This window comes from Mauremys mutica, chromosome 8, assembly GCF_020497125.1.
Source record: "Mauremys mutica isolate MM-2020 ecotype Southern chromosome 8, ASM2049712v1, whole genome shotgun sequence".
In the NCBI taxonomy this organism is placed as follows: Eukaryota; Metazoa; Chordata; order Testudines; family Geoemydidae; genus Mauremys; species Mauremys mutica.
This window is the reverse complement of record NC_059079.1, coordinates 109,677,365-109,693,949: the sequence shown is the minus strand read 5'-3', so window position 1 is coordinate 109,693,949 and position 16,585 is coordinate 109,677,365. Positions and strand designations below refer to the sequence as shown.

Below are 16,585 nucleotides of genomic sequence, written 5' to 3'. Positions count from 1 at the left end.
CCACCCCTAGTAGCACAGACACCCCTGTCCCCGTACATACACACATCACCCCCCCTTCACACTGGTAACAAATGGCACCAGATGGTGGGTGATTGCCCCCCTCCAGTACACTCCCTTACAGATCTGCAAACTGGTGTCCTCGTCTGGATTCTTTGCAGCATCAGGGTTAGTGAATGTGAGGAATTGTCAAAGCAGAGGACTTGGGTGAAACAGATTATGGGCAGACTCCCAAGAACACCCCTGGCTGCACACTCCAGAGCCATTCTGGACTGGCAGGGCTGACATGGACGGGAGGTATCTCTCTCTCTCTTTCACACACACACTCTCGGTACCCAGGGGGGGAGAAGGGTGGTGTTTCCATGTTTGGTAACTATAATGCCTCATGGTGCCCCTTGTCTCCGCACTGACCAGCTGTGGCTCAAGGTGAGATGGGTAAAAACTGTCCCAAGAAATTAAAAAATGTGCTGGGCCAAATTCAGAATCAGAGAACAAACTGACCCCTGGGCAGGTGAGCTCAGGTCTGCTGCTTATGACACATGCTCTGCTGAGCTGCTGTTCTATTTCCAGATGTGCCCAGCCACCAGGCTTCCTACAAGAAAACTGGGAGGGGTAGCTCAGTGGTTTGCACATGGGCCTGCTAAGCCCAGGGTTGTGAGGTCAATCCTTGAGGGGGCCACTTAAGGATCTGGGACAAAAAAAAATCAGTATTTGGTCCTGCTAGTGAAGGCAGGGGCTGGACTTGATGACCTTTCAGGGTCCCTTCCAGTTCTAGGAGACAGGTCTATTTATTTGTACAGCGCCTCGCGCTGAGGGCTTGGCAGAGGAGGGCCCTGCCCCCAGGAGCTTACAAATGGACAAGCTCGGGGAAAGCGCTGGGGCCCGCGGGCGGCTGCGAAGTGAGGGGGGGTCTCCGCCTTACCCCCCTGCTGTGTCTGCGGGTTCGGGGGGCAGCAGGCGGGGGCTGGGCGGCTGCTCGCTCCGGGGAGCTGGGGCCCCAGCGGCAGGTCCCCAGGTAGCGCTCCCCCCCCCCGGCGCCCGCCCGCAGGTCCCCTCTGGGGCGCCCCGCCGCGGCCCTGCTACGCGAAGGGGGACGAGCCCGGCCCACCCGGCGGGCGCTGCTCCGCCCCAGAGCAGGCCGGGCCCGGCTCCGCCCGCCGCAGTGCCAGCCCCGCCCGCCCCCGGCTCCGTGCGCTGCGCGGCGGCCAGGCAGCGCCCGTGCTCGTCCGCCCGGGCCACCATGGCCGACGACTTCGGCTTCTTCTCCTCGTCGGAGAGCGGCGCCCCGGACGAGGACCCCGCCGCCGCCTTCCTGGCGCAGCAGGAGAGCGACATCGCCGGCATCGAGAACGACGAGGGCTTCGGGGCGGCCGACGGGGGCCCGGGGCAGGCCCCGGACGTGGGGGGTGAGTGCGGCGGGGGGGCAGGCTCCGCTGGGGCTGGGGAAGGGCCCTTGCTGGCCTGGGGCCGCGGCTGGGGGTGGGCCATGACCCCCCGGGGCTGGGCCCCCCGTGGGGCTGGGGAATGGCCCCGGCTGGGAGATGGGGATTATCCCCCCCGGCTGGGCCCAGCCTGGGGCTTCTGCTGGGGATGGGCCATGACCCCCCGGGGCTGGGCATGGCATGTGCCCCCCCCCCTGTGGGGGTGGGGAATGGCCCCGGCTGGGAGATGGGGATTATCCCCCCCGGCTGAGCCCAGCCTGGGGCTTCTGCTGGGGATAGGCCATGACCCCTGGGGCTGGGCATGGCATGTGGCCCCCAGTGGGGGTGGGGCCCCTGGGGCACAGTTGCGTCCCTTATGCTCAGTGGTGGCTCCAGGCACCAGCGCACCAAGCCCGCACCTGGGGCGGCAAGCCGCAGGGGGTGCCCTGCCAGTCCCTGCAAGGGCGGTAGTCAGGCAGCTTTAGGCGGCTTGCCTGCGGGAGGTCTGCCGGCCCTGTGGTTTCGGCAGCAATTCGGCGGTGGGTACGCCGAATTTGCGGGACCGGGGACCTCCCGCAGGCTGCCGCCGAATTTGCGGGACCGGGGACCTCCCGCAGGCTGCCGCCGAATTCGCGGGACCGGGGAACTCCCACAGGCGCGCCGCTGAAGGCAGCCTGCCTGCAGTGCTTGGGGTGGCCAAAAAGCTAGAGCCGCCCCTGCCTGTGCTGACTGTACATGGTGCTACAGCTGTGATGAGTGGCCTCCTTTGGCTTGACAAGCAGCCCCCCCCAGCCCCCCTCCCCTCTTAGGAGCATGTCCCCATGTCTTTCACCGGGGTGGGGCTGCAGGGATTTGGCTCGTTCTGAGTCCCAGAACTCCTCTTCCCGCTTGTGGCTGGAGGAAGGATGTCAGGCTGGTAACAGCCAGCAGCCTGGATGGCGCTGGGCAGTAACTGCTTTGCCCCAGGAATAGAGGAGAGGTTTTGGACACAGGAGCATGGTCTCATGGTTAAAGTACATGGGGAAGGACCGTAAATCAGGACTCCTGGGTTCCATTCCCCACTCTGCCAGGGGTGGAATGGGCTCACCTGCCTGCCCTCAGGGTTCCCAGGTCCCGTCTATACGGGTCGTGGAGCTCTGGCGTGGGCTGAGCACAGATGTTGTTACCCTGGAGTTCAATGGACAGCATGGCTGCTCCTGGCTGTGCTCCTGGCTGTGCTCCTGGAAAGGGCTGGTGCTGCTGGCTTTGGTCTCTGCTCTCCCAGTGCTGCTTACTAAAGCTCAGGACACAGCCACCACTTCCCAGTGTGCCGTGCCCCTGGAGCTCCTGCCCCATAGGACTGGGCTGATGTCAGACAGCAGCAGGGCGAAGGCGAGCTGCCCCAGCTCTGCCCTGCCATGATCCCGCTGCAATGGAGAGGCGGCTCAGTCTCTGTGGCTCATTCAGGCAATAAGGGGCCCCTCATGTTGCCTGGGGGTGGGGGATGAAGGGGCTGGTCAGCTTGTCTCAGTGACATGAGCACATCAGGGCTTGGAAGGCAGGAGGCCTGGCTCTCCACTAGCCCAGCATAGGGACAGGTCAGTGGCGTTCACAGCAGAGCCAGACTCGGGGCCCAGGGAGGCATTGGGAGGGGCAGCTGGAAATGCTGCCAGACAAGATTCAGCAAGCCGCAGCACTGGGTGTAGCCACCTACTTAGAGTGTGTGCCCAGGAGTGTGACGGGGTGGAGGAGAAGGGAGGGTGTGGCTGTGCAGGGATGGGAAGCAGCAACAGCGAGGGATCTAAGGCCCTGCTGTGGCTGGAGCAGCTGGCAGGGTGGAAGGTCGAAATCTGCTTCCTCATGCCCCTGTGTCATGCTGCCTCCCCTTCCGCCATTAGCTCAGCTGGGCTGTAGCTGTGAAGTTGCCTGATTCCCAGGAAGAAGCTGTGAGCCCCCTGACTGGTCTGGCCCGGCCCATGCCCGGCTGCATTGGCTGTGTGAGTCCAACTGAGCTGCAGGCCCCTGCCTGCCTGCATGTCATTGGGGAGAACCCAGATCCCACTCTAGATGGAGGCAGGGGCCTCTTCTTGGTGCTCCACTACTCCTCCAAGGCCATCAAAGGGGCTGGAGTCTGGCTCCCCTTTGCCCCGAATAGCCTTCACCTCAGTTGGAATTATTATTAATAATAGAAATAATTAATATTAATATGGGAGACTACCAGACACTAATTTAACTATACATTCCTTTATTGAGTCCAAAGGCCAAGTGATACTTGATACAATTGCTCAAAACATGCCTGACTGCCTAAAAATAAGCAGTCATTACACCCAAGACAGTCACAATGTATTCAGAAGCATGTCATCACTATGCTTATGGATGGGCCAGACCTAGGGAAAACAGTCGTATCCTGGCGTGCTCCAGAATGACGAGGTAGGGTCTGACAAAGAACCCTCAAACGCATCACTCTTTTCTACCCCCCAACAAACCAATGCTGCCATAGCCTATTACCACGTGAGCTAACAAATACTTTGAGACAGTTCACCCTAATTTTCAACTTCAATCCAGAGAGGATTTACAACCAAGGTCTTTCCTCCTCATCTCTTCCCCTCCTACCTGCTGTCCAACAGCTTTTTCATGGCACCTGGGCTCACCTAGCCTTTACTTTTAAGATTGCACAGGTATGTGGCGTGAGAGAGTCCATGTTGGCTCCTTTTAAGACAGATTCTTGTTGTCTTATTTGAAACCATCTGCAGTCTCCCCTACCAAGCTGTGTAGAAACTGTCCCTTACCTCATTAATTACTCTTTGAACCAGACATCCTTCCTCCTTCATTCCTTCTGGCCCACGGGAGCGTTTCCCCAGGCGTGGCATCGGGAGCCTCAGCAGCTGACTCCCGGGTGGTCTTGTGGTCCCAACAGCAGGGCCCCCGCTGGCTCTGCGGCCCATCTGCAGGCTGCCCCGCCAAAGGCTCTGAGCTGAGGCCGGCACAGCCCAGGCAAAGTGGAATCAAAATGATCCAGCCTCTGTTTGGGATTCCCAGGAGCTGGTTGGAGGGATTCAGCTGATTGCCCCTCTGAATGACCAATCACATGTGCCCGGGTGTGACCTCACCGCTCAGGGACCTGGCCTTTGGTCGGAATGTTTGAAAGATGGGGGCATATTTGTTGTTACTAACAATAGTCCTAATAACAATCTGTGGGGCTTAAACCTGGCCAGCCTCCCGGCCTGGGAGCAGGGCCCTGCAATTGCTCTGATCACTGGATAAGATAAAGCACCAGGAAAAGTGTCATAAAGACACAAATACACCGGGGCCGAATCCCCTTAACACATGCGGCTGGGTGGAGGGACATGCTCCTCAGAGAGGGAGTTTCACACCCTGGGGCTAGCACTGAGCCCCCCAAAAGGAGGGGGTTGGAGATTCCAGATTCCCACCAGCAGGAAGTTCAGGGATGTCTCTGCTGGAGCCGGGTCCCTCGGCTACAAGGGCTTTAAATCCCAACGTGACAGCTTAGAATCCCTCCACCTTCCCTAGGCAGCCGGGAGGATGCAGGGCGGGTGGGCAGAATGTGATCATAGTGCTGGGGGCTGCTGCCTTGTGCGTGAGCTGAAGTGAAGCCAGGGGAATTACTGGCAGCAACGTGAGGGATTTACTGAGTAGAGCCAGGGAGATAGTGCTGCACAAGCTTCCCTTTTCACACCTCTCACCCAGCGCCCCCCGTCTATCCCAGCCCTGGGATTCCCCCCCCCAGCTCTCCCAGTGCCCTTCACTTCCGACCCAGCACCCCCCGTCTATCCCTGCCCTGGGCTCACCCCACCCCCAGCTCTCCCAGTGCCCTTCACTTCCGACCCAGCGCCCCCCGCTATCCCGGCCCTGGGCTCACCCCCCCGCCCCCCCCCAGTGCCCTTCACTTCCGACCCAGCGCCCCCAGCTATCCCGGCCCTGGGATCCCCCCCCCCAGCTCCCCCAGTGCCCTTCACTTCCGACCCAGCGCCCCCAGCTATCCCGGCCCTGGGATCCCCCCCCTCAGCTCTCCCAGTGCCCTTCACTTCCGACCCAGCGCCCCCAGCTATCCCGGCCCTGGGATCCCCCCCCCCAGCTCCCCCAGTGCCCTTCACTTCCGACCCACCGCCCCCCGCTATCCCGGCCCTGGGATCCCCCCCAGCTCCCCCAGTGCCCTTCACTTCCGACCCAGCGCCCCCCGTCTATCCCGGCCCTGCGCGCCCCACGCCCCCAGCTCTCCTAGTGCCCTTCACTTCCGACCCACCACCCCCCATCTATCCTGGCCCTGCGCGCCCCACGCCCCCAGCTCTCCCAGTGCCCTTCACTTCCGACCCACCGCCCCCCGCTATCCCGGCCCTGGGATCCCCGCCCCTGCCCACAGTTCTCCCAGTGCCTTTCAGTCATGACCCTCAGTCCCCCGCTATTTCAGCCATGAGCTCTGCACACCCCAACACACACAGCTCTGGGTGCCAAGCTGAAAACAGCAATCTTGGGTCCCTCGTGTGCCTCTAGCAGCTGGGTAACGTGTTTCTCTCTTGCCTCCTATGCAGCTGATTTTGAGGACGTGGGGGCCACTGTGAACGGTGAGGTCTTTCAGGTGAGAGCCTTTGCCCTGCCCTGCCCTTAGGGACAGTCAGCCAGTGGGCTTGCTTGGGCAGAACAGCACCACCTTGCAGGCCCTGTGGGACTGAGGCTTTGGCACCAGCTCTTCCCCATGCCCCTGGGCTGAGCTATAACACCCTGGTTATCGGTGACTGTGCCCGACCCCTCTTTCCGGGGACCCGGCGGTGCGGGCGGGACACCAGGATTCTCCCCACAGAGGCAGGGGGTGATTCCAACAGTCTGACACTAGGACCCAGAACAAGGGAGGCGTCTGGTTCCAACCAGCGGGGGCGGAGGAATCGGTAGCAGGACAGTGCCCCCTCAGAATGACTGTGACATCACAGGCGCATTAGCCAGGTGGCTGCGTCTGCCCCATGATGCCAGTTGTTAGGATGATGTCACAAAGGTGCAGCCCGTAGCCCCTCCCCAGAACAGCAGCAGCTGATGGGGGCGTGAGGGGGACAGACATGACAGTCGTGTTGGCAGCAAATGGCAAGTTCTGTCGGGTTGCACTGGTGAGTGGCTGCTCGGCAGGAGGCGGGTGGGAGATGCTGGGCCCTGGGGAGCTGGGCAGTGGGACGGGTTTGATAATGTTAGAAGGTGTCATGGGGTCCTCGGGCGCTGCTCTGAAACTGCTCCCCACAAAGCCAGGCAGGACTCTGGGGAGCCTCCTCTCCCTCGGAGCAGCCTGTCTGCAGGGCAAGAAGCTCCCACAGCTTCACCTCCTGGGTCTCTCCTTGGAGCATTCAGCATCCTCTGCCCCTCCGTGCGCTTCCCCCAGCGAGTCCGCCCAGGCGGGGTCCTGGGGGGGCCACAGGGTCCTGCCCCCCCACTTCACAGGCAGACGTGACTCTCAGCCAGCCAGTAACACAGAGGTTTATTCGATGCCAGGAACAGGGTCTAACACAGAGCTTGTAGGTACAGAAAACGGGACCCCTCAGCCGGGTCCATTCTGGGGCCCAGCGAGCCAGACACCCCCGTTTGCCTTCACTCCTCGTCCCCAGCCAGCCCCAAACTGCAACCCCCTCCAGCCCCTCCTCCTCTGGGCTTTGTCTCTTTCCCGGGTCAGGAGGTCACCTGATCTCTTTGTTCACCTTTAGCTAGTCCCTTGCAGGGGGGAAAGGCCCCGGCCATTTGTTGCCAGGAGACAGAGTGTTGGCCATTTATGCACACTAGAGAGTTAAGAAATGCACAGGGGAAACTGAGGCACTCACGCAGTATTCAGAGGAAACATTAAGAACAGTCCCACTTCGTCACAGAAGTTGCCAGCTGGCCTGTCAGAGAGGAGGGCATCTGGCCTTGGTGGCCCCTGTCTCTGTGCTGAGAGGGTGCTTGGGGTCAGCCATGGGGGTGGGCTCCTCGCTATGGACATGGAAACAGACTGAGCCCCCCAGTTCTTTCCCTTGGCCCCTCAGTGGGTTTGGTCACTATCAATCCAGAGGGGGCATCACACTTCACCCCTCTGCAGGGGTTTCACCCGCTGGGGCTCCTCTGAAGCACGTGCCCTTGCTGTGCCCGCTGTGCCATGCTTATGGAGGGACGGGGGGCAGGCAGGTGTGCTGGGGAGGGCTGCTTTTCATGGGGAAGTGCTTGTCCCCCGCAGGAATCCAACGGCCCCACGGACGGTTACGCAGCCATCGCCCGGGCTGACAGGCTGACCCAGGAGCCCGAGAGCATCCGCAAATGGCGGGAGGAGCAAAAGAAACGGTTGCAGGAGCTGGGTGAGTGGGGTGGGCGGGGCGTGGAGACCCTGCCTGCCTCTGTCCCTAGCAGCTGCGAAGAGCATGAGCTCCTAGGCACGTTCAGCCCTCGACTACCCACTGCATTGCCCCACTCCCAGGGCACCCGGGGAGACACCCTGCCCTCCCCGCCAGCGAATGCCCCAGGCTCGTGTTCCCTGACCCTGGCTGGGACGCCAACCCAACAGCCAGGCTCCCTGCAGGCCCAGGCTTCCCCTGGGCCTGCAGGAAGTGTGGGTGGGTGCCCCAGCTCCTACGCTGCCTGCAGCACCTCTCTCACCGAAGCCTCCCCTTGCGTGCTCCACCCGGCTTCCGCAGCGGGAGTGCTGCTGCTCGGCGGGCATGGCGAGAGTGGGCCACACGCAGGCGCTGAAAGCCAGGTCGGTGGCCATGGCTGGAAGGGCCCTCGTCCTGCAGAGTCCCTCAGGCATGCAGTTCACTGGGAGGATGGGAAGCTCCTGGCACCTTGTGCTGGAGCAGCAGGGTGGTCTGGTGACGTGAGCGTCTGCCACATTGGGACGTGGGGATTCCCCCAGGACAAGAGTCTCTGGCAGGACCCTGCTGCCTGTACAACCCTGTCTGCTGCCCTCGCACCAAGGGAGCAAGCTGACCCAGACTGGATGACCCAGAGCCTGCTGACCATCTGTCCTGCTTGTGCTCTAGATGCTGCTTCGAAGGTGATGGAGCAGGAATGGCGTGAAAAGGCCAAGAAGGACCTGGAGGAGTGGAATGTGCGTCAGAGCGAGCAGATGGAGAAGAACCGAGTTAACAACAGGTATGGTGGGGTGGGGCCAGCCGGGGATGCAGGGCGCCTGTCGCTCAGCTGAGCTGTGTGCAGCCAGAGGAGTTGCCGGGGGCTGGTCCACCCAGAGTCTCCCTAAAGCCAGATCCACAGTGCCCTTAGCCAGCAATAGTCACTGTCAATAATAGCGCACAGTCCCCTGGTGCCTTGAAATGCAGCCACCCCTGGGCTGGAGCCCAGCAGCAGAGTGGTGGTGGGGATCTTTGTCAGGAAATGGGATCACACCCCTACTCCTCTGAGAGTGCGACGCCTTGCGGAGGAGATGCCTCGCTCCGGAAGGTCTCATCCCGTCCGGATGCTGCGAGGTGCTGGTTTCCGTGGTGCTGGTGCTGTGGCATCAAAGCACTGAGTCAGTCCGATTTCACTGCCTGCCTTGCACTGGGGGGTTTCTATGTACCTGACCTGCTGCCGGGAGCCTGGGGTGTCTGCTCAGCTCTGGGGTCACTAGCGAATTGGAACGGGTTCCCTGCCCTGTCGTGCTGGGGAAGGACACTAACCGCGTCTCTCTCTCTCTCTCTCTAACCCTTTGCCTGCCTGGCTGCTCTGCCTCTGCTCTCCCTGTCTCCTGCTCACGTGCTAGGATTGCTGACAAAGCATTTTACCAGCAGCCAGACGCCGACGTGATCGGCTACGTGTATGTGCCTCTTGCTGTCTCTGTGTCCTTTCCCTAGAGGGCCCTGGGGGAGCCAGGCGGGCCTGGGGATTTCAAACCTCAGAGACACTCACTGCCCAGATAGGGGCTCCCAGGGGTCCTTGGCCTCAAGGGAGGCGGGGGGGCACCCAGCTGAGCACGTCCTACTGGCAGATTCACAAGAGATGAGTGGGGCTTTGGATCATGCCTCTTGAGGCGGGTAGAGAAGGGGGAGGTGTCTGCCCCCCATGCTGGAGAGACCCCCTGGCTCACGCCCCTGGGAGGAGATTGCTGCACCTGCCTCCCCAGGGCTGGCTGGTAATGTCCCAGGTGAGCGCAGGCCCCCAGGAGTCTGAGCACCTGGGGCACCCTTCACGTGAGGCAGACGGCTCTGTCTGGGTGTGTAAGAGCCTCGCTCACTGCTGGGAGCCGGGGCACAGGAGCCGGCTGCCTCGGGCCTGGAGATCTGGGAGCATGAGCCCAGCAGCTGGCTGGGGAGGATTGTTTGCAGGCTGGGCGTGTGCGTGGTTGAGGCTGGCCCAGGCTGGGCAGGTAGGTTGGCTGTGCTGAGCCCAGCGGCTCTAGGACAGTAGGATAGCAATGGCCAGGCTATTCCCGATGCTATCATTTGTGACACTTGGCTACCAACATCCCCCACATCCCCAGAGCAAAGGGGCGGCTGCTGGTCTCTCCTGGGAGCAGCTGTGCTCTCTCCTAGTTCTGCAGCCCCAAGCGCCTGCTCTGGAATGGCCCCAGCCAAGACTCTGTCCTGGAAGGAGGGGGCGTTGCCTGATCGTGGGAGAGGAGATGGGGGTGAATGGGGTGGGAGGGCAGGTGTGGTGCCTAGCAGCCCCTGGGTCCTACCCACTGGGAAACGGGAACCACCCTGGTCTCAGGAGGGGAGACCCAGCAGCCCTTCTCCCTCAGGGCCTGACCCCCGCCTCTCCCCCAGGGCCTCGGAGGAAGCCTTCCTGAAGGAGTCCAAGGAAGAAAACCCCGGCACGGAGTGGGAGAAGGTGGCCCAGCTGTGTGACTTCAACCCCAAAAGCAGCAAGCAATGGAAGGACGTGTCGAGGATGCGCTCGGTGCTCATCTCCCTCAAACAGATGCCCCTGTCCCGCTAGCCACCCGCCCAGCACGACTAAAGAGCGGGGGGGCAGGGGAGGCCAGCGGGCTCGCTGGACAAGCACAGCAGGTTCAGTCGGACGCCAGCAAGGGGCGCTGCTGCCCCTGCCTCCGCTCCCCCGCTCCCTGGTGTGCGTGGCTGGTTTGGCTGGGTTGCTGGTTGTAACCGTCCCGATTTTCCTTTGCTTAAAGGGTGCATTGGTCTCTTTTTACACTTATTTATTGCCATGGTGGTTCCCTGGGCAGCAGGGCTGGGCTCCCTCCCCCGCTGCCTCCGGGGCGGGGAGCTCGACGCTGACAGGCCTGGCACAGGCCTCTGACACTGCGAGAGATCCCGGGGTCTCCTTGCCGTCCCTCAAATCAACTCTCCCATCTCTGCCTCAAACCCATCCAGCTTCTCCCCCCGGGGCAGAGAGCTGAGCCAGTCCGGTGGGAGCAGACCCTGCCGCCTCCTGCCTGAGATGCTTGGCCACAGCACTGGGTGAGTGGGATGAGAGGCAGCATTGTCTAGTATCCTAGCATGGGGCTGGGAGCCAGGACTCCTGGGTTCTAATCCCAACTCCTCGTGTGTCCGCCTGTAACGGGGGATGATGCTGCGCTGCCTGCAGGGGGTGGCTGAGACACTGGGAGGGGCAGGGCCGGTTCATGGCTGCACAGGTGTGACGTTGGCTGGAGGCAGCGGCTGCCAGGGAAAAAGGAGAATCTCAGTCAGGGGCACTCCTCGGGGGGCAGAGCTGAGAGCATGTAGGAGCATCTAGGTCTGGGAGGTAGCAACCCCCAGCTCCTCCTCCAGTGTTAGTGTGTGTCTCTGGCATTGCAGTACCGGAGAGGCAATGGCAGTGGCTAACCCTGCCCTGGGGAACTCTCTGCTGCAGGACAGTGCTGAGGCTGAGCTCACAGGACTGGGCATGTGGCTGGCTAAGGGGAGAGGGTAAGGACACCTCGATGGGTTTGACAAGTCAAGGTCAGGGCTCAGGAGACATCTCCCCTAGGGAGCTTATTCCACCACTGCTCATAAGGGAACTTCTTGTTCCTCCCTCTGGAGCACCTGCTATTGGCCTATCATGGAGACGGGATACCAGGCTAGATGGGCCCCTGGCTGAGCTGCTCCGGCACTTCCTCCGCTCCTAAGTGAAGGTGGCTGGGAGGGGAGTGCTGAGCTCCAGCAGAGCTGCCCCTGCCCTGCTGCAGGGGACACGGGCTGAGAGCCCCGTTTGCGCTTGGCCAGGGAGAGAAAACCCCTGTCCGCCCCCCCCTGCATGGACTTGATACTCCCCGAGGAAAACCTCTCGCTCTGGTGTGGGGACTCTGCCCTGCCTCTGAGCAACTGATGGGCCCCGGAAAAGTAAGGGGAGGGTCTGGGGTGGGGACAGGTACTGGCTGAGGCAGCCTGGCCTAGGGGCTTGTGGCTGCACATCGTTTCTTCTGTCCCACCCCTGGCCTGCCAGCCAAAGGGACTCCACTCTCCTCCCCCGAGCGATGCCCTTGGAGGAGGGGGCTCAGCTTCCTCCCCCAGCACCTTCTCGCCTGCTCTGTCAATAGGTGCTTGGTGGGGCCAGGGAGCCCGGAGCCCATCTGCACTCAGGAGCAGCCAGGCACGCTAGACCCACTTCGCCCTGGGGCTCCGTCCTGGCCGCATTCGCCTGGGGCAAGGACTGGGTCAGGTGTAGCGCAGCGCAGCACGCCTCACAGGGACCTCACGCTGGGCATGCGGCCTGGTGTGCTGGGTGGGGAGAGCAGGCTGGGAGGAGACGCTGGCAGGGAGCTCACGGTGAAGTCCATAAAGCCAGGAGCCCCTTCCAGCCGATGGGGTGAGGCACAGGGGAACCTCTCTCCCCTGCAGACCCAGCCCTGCCCATGGCTGCCATGGGGCACCGCCTGACTCTGCCCCAGCTTAGTCCTGATGGGCGTAAGCCCTGCTGCTCAGGTGGGTTAGGCCAGGTTTAGGGCTGCGGCTCTTGGCAGGAGGATGCGGCTGCTCCGAGATGCCAGGCCGGGATTCCCTGCTCCAGGACCCTGATAGCAGCAGCCTGAAAGGGCCTAGCTCCTGCCCGAATGGAGGGTGGGTTTGACTTTTCATGCCAGTGACAGTGATGCCTCCTTTCACAGGCTGTGCTGGCTGCTCCCAGGCTTTGCTGGGCAGGTCTGTAAATTACTGTGAGTCAGCAGCTGAGGGTGGTAGCCCAGGCAGCCCATGGGAGAGTCCCCCTATCCTGCCTTGTACACCTACCGGCAGGAAGCATGGCCTGCGTCCCGCACTCATTTCTAGCAGGGAGCAGGACCCCAGCGTGAGAGCTGGTACTGCTGCTTTACAGACAAGGGCCCAGATCCTCCATCCCAGGTGGCAGCTCTGGCTGTTCTGTGTCCCCCCAGCTTTGGTATATGTGACCTCATACAAATAAACTGACATGACTCCAACCCAGCCCAAGGAGCAGCCACTCGCTTTCTTTCTTTCTAGGCTGATGCTTCCCTCTGAGCGGGTGGGAGGGGAATCCACCACAGCTGCTGTGCTGAGCCCACAAAGTATTCCGCAGACTGGGGCCTCGCTCGCGGCGGGGCTAAAAGGAGACCTTAGGAAGGGGAGCCAACCTAAAGGAAAAGCAGGAGCGAGCTGGGTTCGCGCAGGAAGGCTGGGTTCACTGCAGCTTTACTACCAGCAATTGCTGGGGGCTCAGCTCAGGGTGGCTGATGAATTCTGAGCCTCCAGGAAGCAGAGAGCTAATCATGATCTTGTTTGGAGCTGGGCTTCCCCCACACAGCTGGGTTCTCCTGAGCAGACAGTCTCGCTCCATTCAGACTTCAGCAGCTGGGGTAGCTTTTGTTGTGCAGACCCTCTCCCGGAACTGGGCATGTGCCCACAGGCTCCAGGGCAGGCGTGCTCAGAGCCTTGCTGGATTGGATGGTACAAGCGGCTGCCCCCGGCCTGAAACAAGTCAGCTCCAGTTGTGCAATGCAGAGTCCTCTTTGTAGGTAGCGTGAGTGATAGAGCCAAGACATGGAGTTTCTTCAGCCACAGGAAGGTTTATTAAACAGCAGCCTCCACCCAACTGAAGAGAAACAGTTTCACCTGTCAACATGATCAGATACAAATGCACCGGCCTCCTGCAGACCACCTCCCAGGACCAGCTCTTCTAGCTTCAACTGAGTCTACGGGCTACTTCCAAAGTGGAAGTTCACGGGACCTGGCTGTCTTTAGTCCCAACAGAGACAAGGACCTCAGCATGCCTGACACTAGGGTGTTAGCTATAGTCAAACTCCCATTACCTTAAATCCAAACAGCCTGGATTGTGAAGCAGATCCTGGCTGGGTGAGATGAGCCAACCCCACCGCTCTGAGCCCTGCCGGATTGCAAATGAACCAGGCGCTCGTCAGACTAACCCGCAGTCCCTCCTGTGCCAAGATCCAAAGTCACAGCACTCTGGGCTGAAACAAAACACCCTGTCCAGCCAAATGGCCAATGCAAGCAACTGGGCTATGGCCAGGGGAAGGGGGATGGGAGGCAGCAGGAGGTATGTTACTAAGTCTTTGTTCTCTGACTTCCTTCTGTCCAGCCTTGCCTCCGAGTAGCTTCATTCTACTCAGCCTCATTGGCTTCCACATTCACGGTCTCAAAGATTCTAGGCCACTTGGCCCTGCGTACGAGTACAGGGCAGCAAACCTCCCGGGATCTGAGAGGCAAGCTGGGACCTCCCCAGTCACAAAGATTCCCTGGACACATGGCCTGGAGACCCCCTCATGGCACGAATCTTCTGCCTAGATCATTGCGTCTGCTGTGTGTAGCTGCTCAATGCAGGACCCCAGCCACCAGTTTGGTGCTGTCAATACCATCTGCCTTTCTCCATCAGAGTCCTGCACTATGCAGCTGCCAAAAGGAAGGATGGGAGAACCACACCCAGCAGATACAGTGATTAGATTCAACAGACCATTTCCCTCCCTCTCATGAAATCCTCCCACCTCAGCTCTGCATGTCTGACCTAGGAAGACCAAAGATTCTTTATAGTACTTTGGAGCTATATCAATAGCTGCTAAAGGAGGATCCTTATTCATTGAGATTTTTGCCCTTAGTTGGGGTTTTCCCCATCTTTCAACATCACTATGAATCCCGTTCCAATTAATGTATGGAGAGCTTGCAGCTGGAGTCTCCTGCTGGGAGGTTTGTTAAGACAGGAGGAAATACTGCTCCCGTTGGGCATCAGAGACTCGGAACGCAGGACATTCTAGTTCTTGATAAAGGTTGATTAGTTTAAAAGCAGTTAAACTCCAACCAAAATAATATTAAAAAAGCCACAGACCTGATCTGACCCCACCTTTGAAACCCTCCAATTTCACACATTCTAACAGGAAGCTACATTTCCTGTGTCCTAATCTCCATCACTACAGCAGCAAGGTAGCGGTTCTCTACCTGTTCCCCGCCCCCCAATAGTACGCAAGAACCCTTCACAATTTCCCTCTGCTTTGGAATTCAATGTCCTGATCAGAATCTCATTGCAATTTTCTCTTTACGAAGCATGGGTGCAGTTGGCTTATGGTTGGTAACCTAACTGATCACACATTCTCTCCTGGTCATGGGATGTGATCTCTCTAGACAGGATCCAGCCCCAGAAAGAGGGACTGCTTTCTTTCTCCTACTCCCTGCCTGGAAAGGTGCATCACTTGATTGTGCCTAAGCCTCAGCACAGCCCATTCCCCATGGGGGTCACCAAGGCAATGGGTCCAACGGCCATTAATAATGCTGGGTGCTAGAGACAGAGGCCTTATCCTGATGCTGCCTGTGGGTCCCCCAGGAAAGGATGAGTGCCCAAGGAGTCAAGAAATCTGACAGGTCAGGTTTTAGGTTGATTCACTCAGGTGTATTTGCTGCATTTCCAAAACTCTAGAACCCACTAGGATCTTTAATAATTGCTCCACCACCACCATTGAGCTGGTCCCCCAGCAAGATGAGAGCAGCCAAAGGGCCCATTTCTACAACACGACGCACAGGTTGTCTGTCCACTCCTGGAGGCTGCGGCTCATGGCCAGCCTGACCTCACTTCTGAGCTTTCATCGCTGTAGCCACCACCCCCACCATGATGGCAGCAATGGTGAAGCCCTGAGCCAGGACACGGGCCCGCATCATCAGCTGGGACTGGCGGGTATTGCCCTTCTGGAAGCAAATGAGTCCATAGGTCAGAGCCCCTGCAGTGGAGAGGCAGCCTGCGGAGAGGGACAACACTGGGAGGTTAGTGGGGGGCAGTAGGCTGAGACCTGCGGGGCAGGGTTCAGGGCCCCAGTGGGTCACCCCTCACTCTCTCCACCCCTTTCCCCAAACCTCAATGTCTCCTCCCTCCCCACCCCATTTCCCCTGCTTCACCGCCCGCTCCCTGCCCACAGGGTTAGTAGGCACTGGATAACACCCTCCGGCAGGAGGGGGCCACCCCAAGGGCTCTCCCTGGGTTAAGTCCCATTTCCTGAGCATTCCCAAACCCCTCATTGATGGGATGGGATGGGATGGGGAAGGGTATTCACCCAGCTCCGCTTCCTCCTACTCGTCCTCGCGTCATCCCTGCCCCTGATTCTTGACCCCCCCCCGGCCCTTAAGTCGCCCATCGCCCCAAACTCCTAGCGCCCCACTCCCCTCAGATATGTCCCCACACACCCCCCAGGCCCCCAGCTCCCCCCATGCCACACCCTGCCCCCGACCTCTAACGCACTCGGTTGCCCCCAACCCACCCCCCCAGACCCCTCGCTCCCGCCCCCCAACCCACTCCCCCCAGGGTCCCCGCTCCCCCCTCCCAACCCACTCCCCTCAGGCTCCCCGCTCCCACTCCCCCCAGGGTCCCCACCCCCCCAGACCCCTCGCCCCCCAACCCACTCCCCCCAGGGTCCCCGCTCCCACTCCCTCAGCTCCCCACCCCCCCCAGACCCCTCGCCCCCCAACCCCCCCCCCAGGGTCCCCGCTCTCCCCAGACCCATTCCCCTCCCCCCGGCCCCCACTCACCGATGGGCACCAGCGGGTTCTCGCGGCTCTTGCGCAGGAACTTGTCCCGGAACCCCTCCCGGTGCAGGGGGGTGGGGACGAAGCCCTCGATAAAGGGGGGGCTGCTGGGGTCAAAGGGCGGCGGGGAGCTCTGAGCCATGGTCACCACTCCCGCGAGCGGCACAGGAAGGTGACTGCCAAGGAGCCTCCTCAGCCACCGTACTGGGAACGGAAGTCAATTGCAGCCGTGGGACTACATATCCCAGCAGACCTTGCGGTTGCAGCCGTTCATGTTAGCGCAAGGCCTTCTGGGATATGTAGTCCACACCAGAC

At 60.7% G+C, this 16,585-nt stretch overlaps 2 protein-coding genes across 3 annotated transcripts; one reads left to right on the top strand and one right to left on the bottom strand.

Annotated features, from left to right (window-relative positions):
* Positions 1 to 1,159: 1,159 nt before the first annotated feature.
* Positions 1,160 to 10,510, top strand: CLTB (clathrin light chain B). Of its 2 annotated transcripts, XM_045028501.1 has the most exons (6): positions 1,160 to 1,403; positions 5,948 to 5,994; positions 7,603 to 7,720; positions 8,402 to 8,513; positions 9,121 to 9,174; positions 10,124 to 10,510. In XM_045028501.1, the coding sequence occupies exons 1-6, from the start codon at positions 1,238 to 1,240 to the stop codon at positions 10,293 to 10,295; spliced, it is 669 nt and encodes a 222-aa protein (XP_044884436.1). In that variant the 5' UTR covers positions 1,160 to 1,237; the 3' UTR covers positions 10,296 to 10,510. The 2 variants fall into 2 exon arrangements, with proteins under 2 accessions (XP_044884436.1, XP_044884437.1); XM_045028502.1 differs by lacking the exon at positions 9,121 to 9,174 and having other exon boundaries at positions 1,167 to 1,403.
* Positions 10,511 to 15,168: 4,658 nt separating this feature from the next.
* Positions 15,169 to 16,486, bottom strand: HIGD2A (HIG1 hypoxia inducible domain family member 2A). The gene is made up of 2 exons (XM_045028504.1): positions 16,274 to 16,486; positions 15,169 to 15,489 (listed from the first exon to the last, which is right to left on the bottom strand). The coding sequence occupies exons 1-2, from the start codon at positions 16,410 to 16,412 to the stop codon at positions 15,323 to 15,325; spliced, it is 306 nt and encodes a 101-aa protein (XP_044884439.1). The 5' UTR covers positions 16,413 to 16,486; the 3' UTR covers positions 15,169 to 15,322.
* Positions 16,487 to 16,585: the final 99 nt, after the last annotated feature.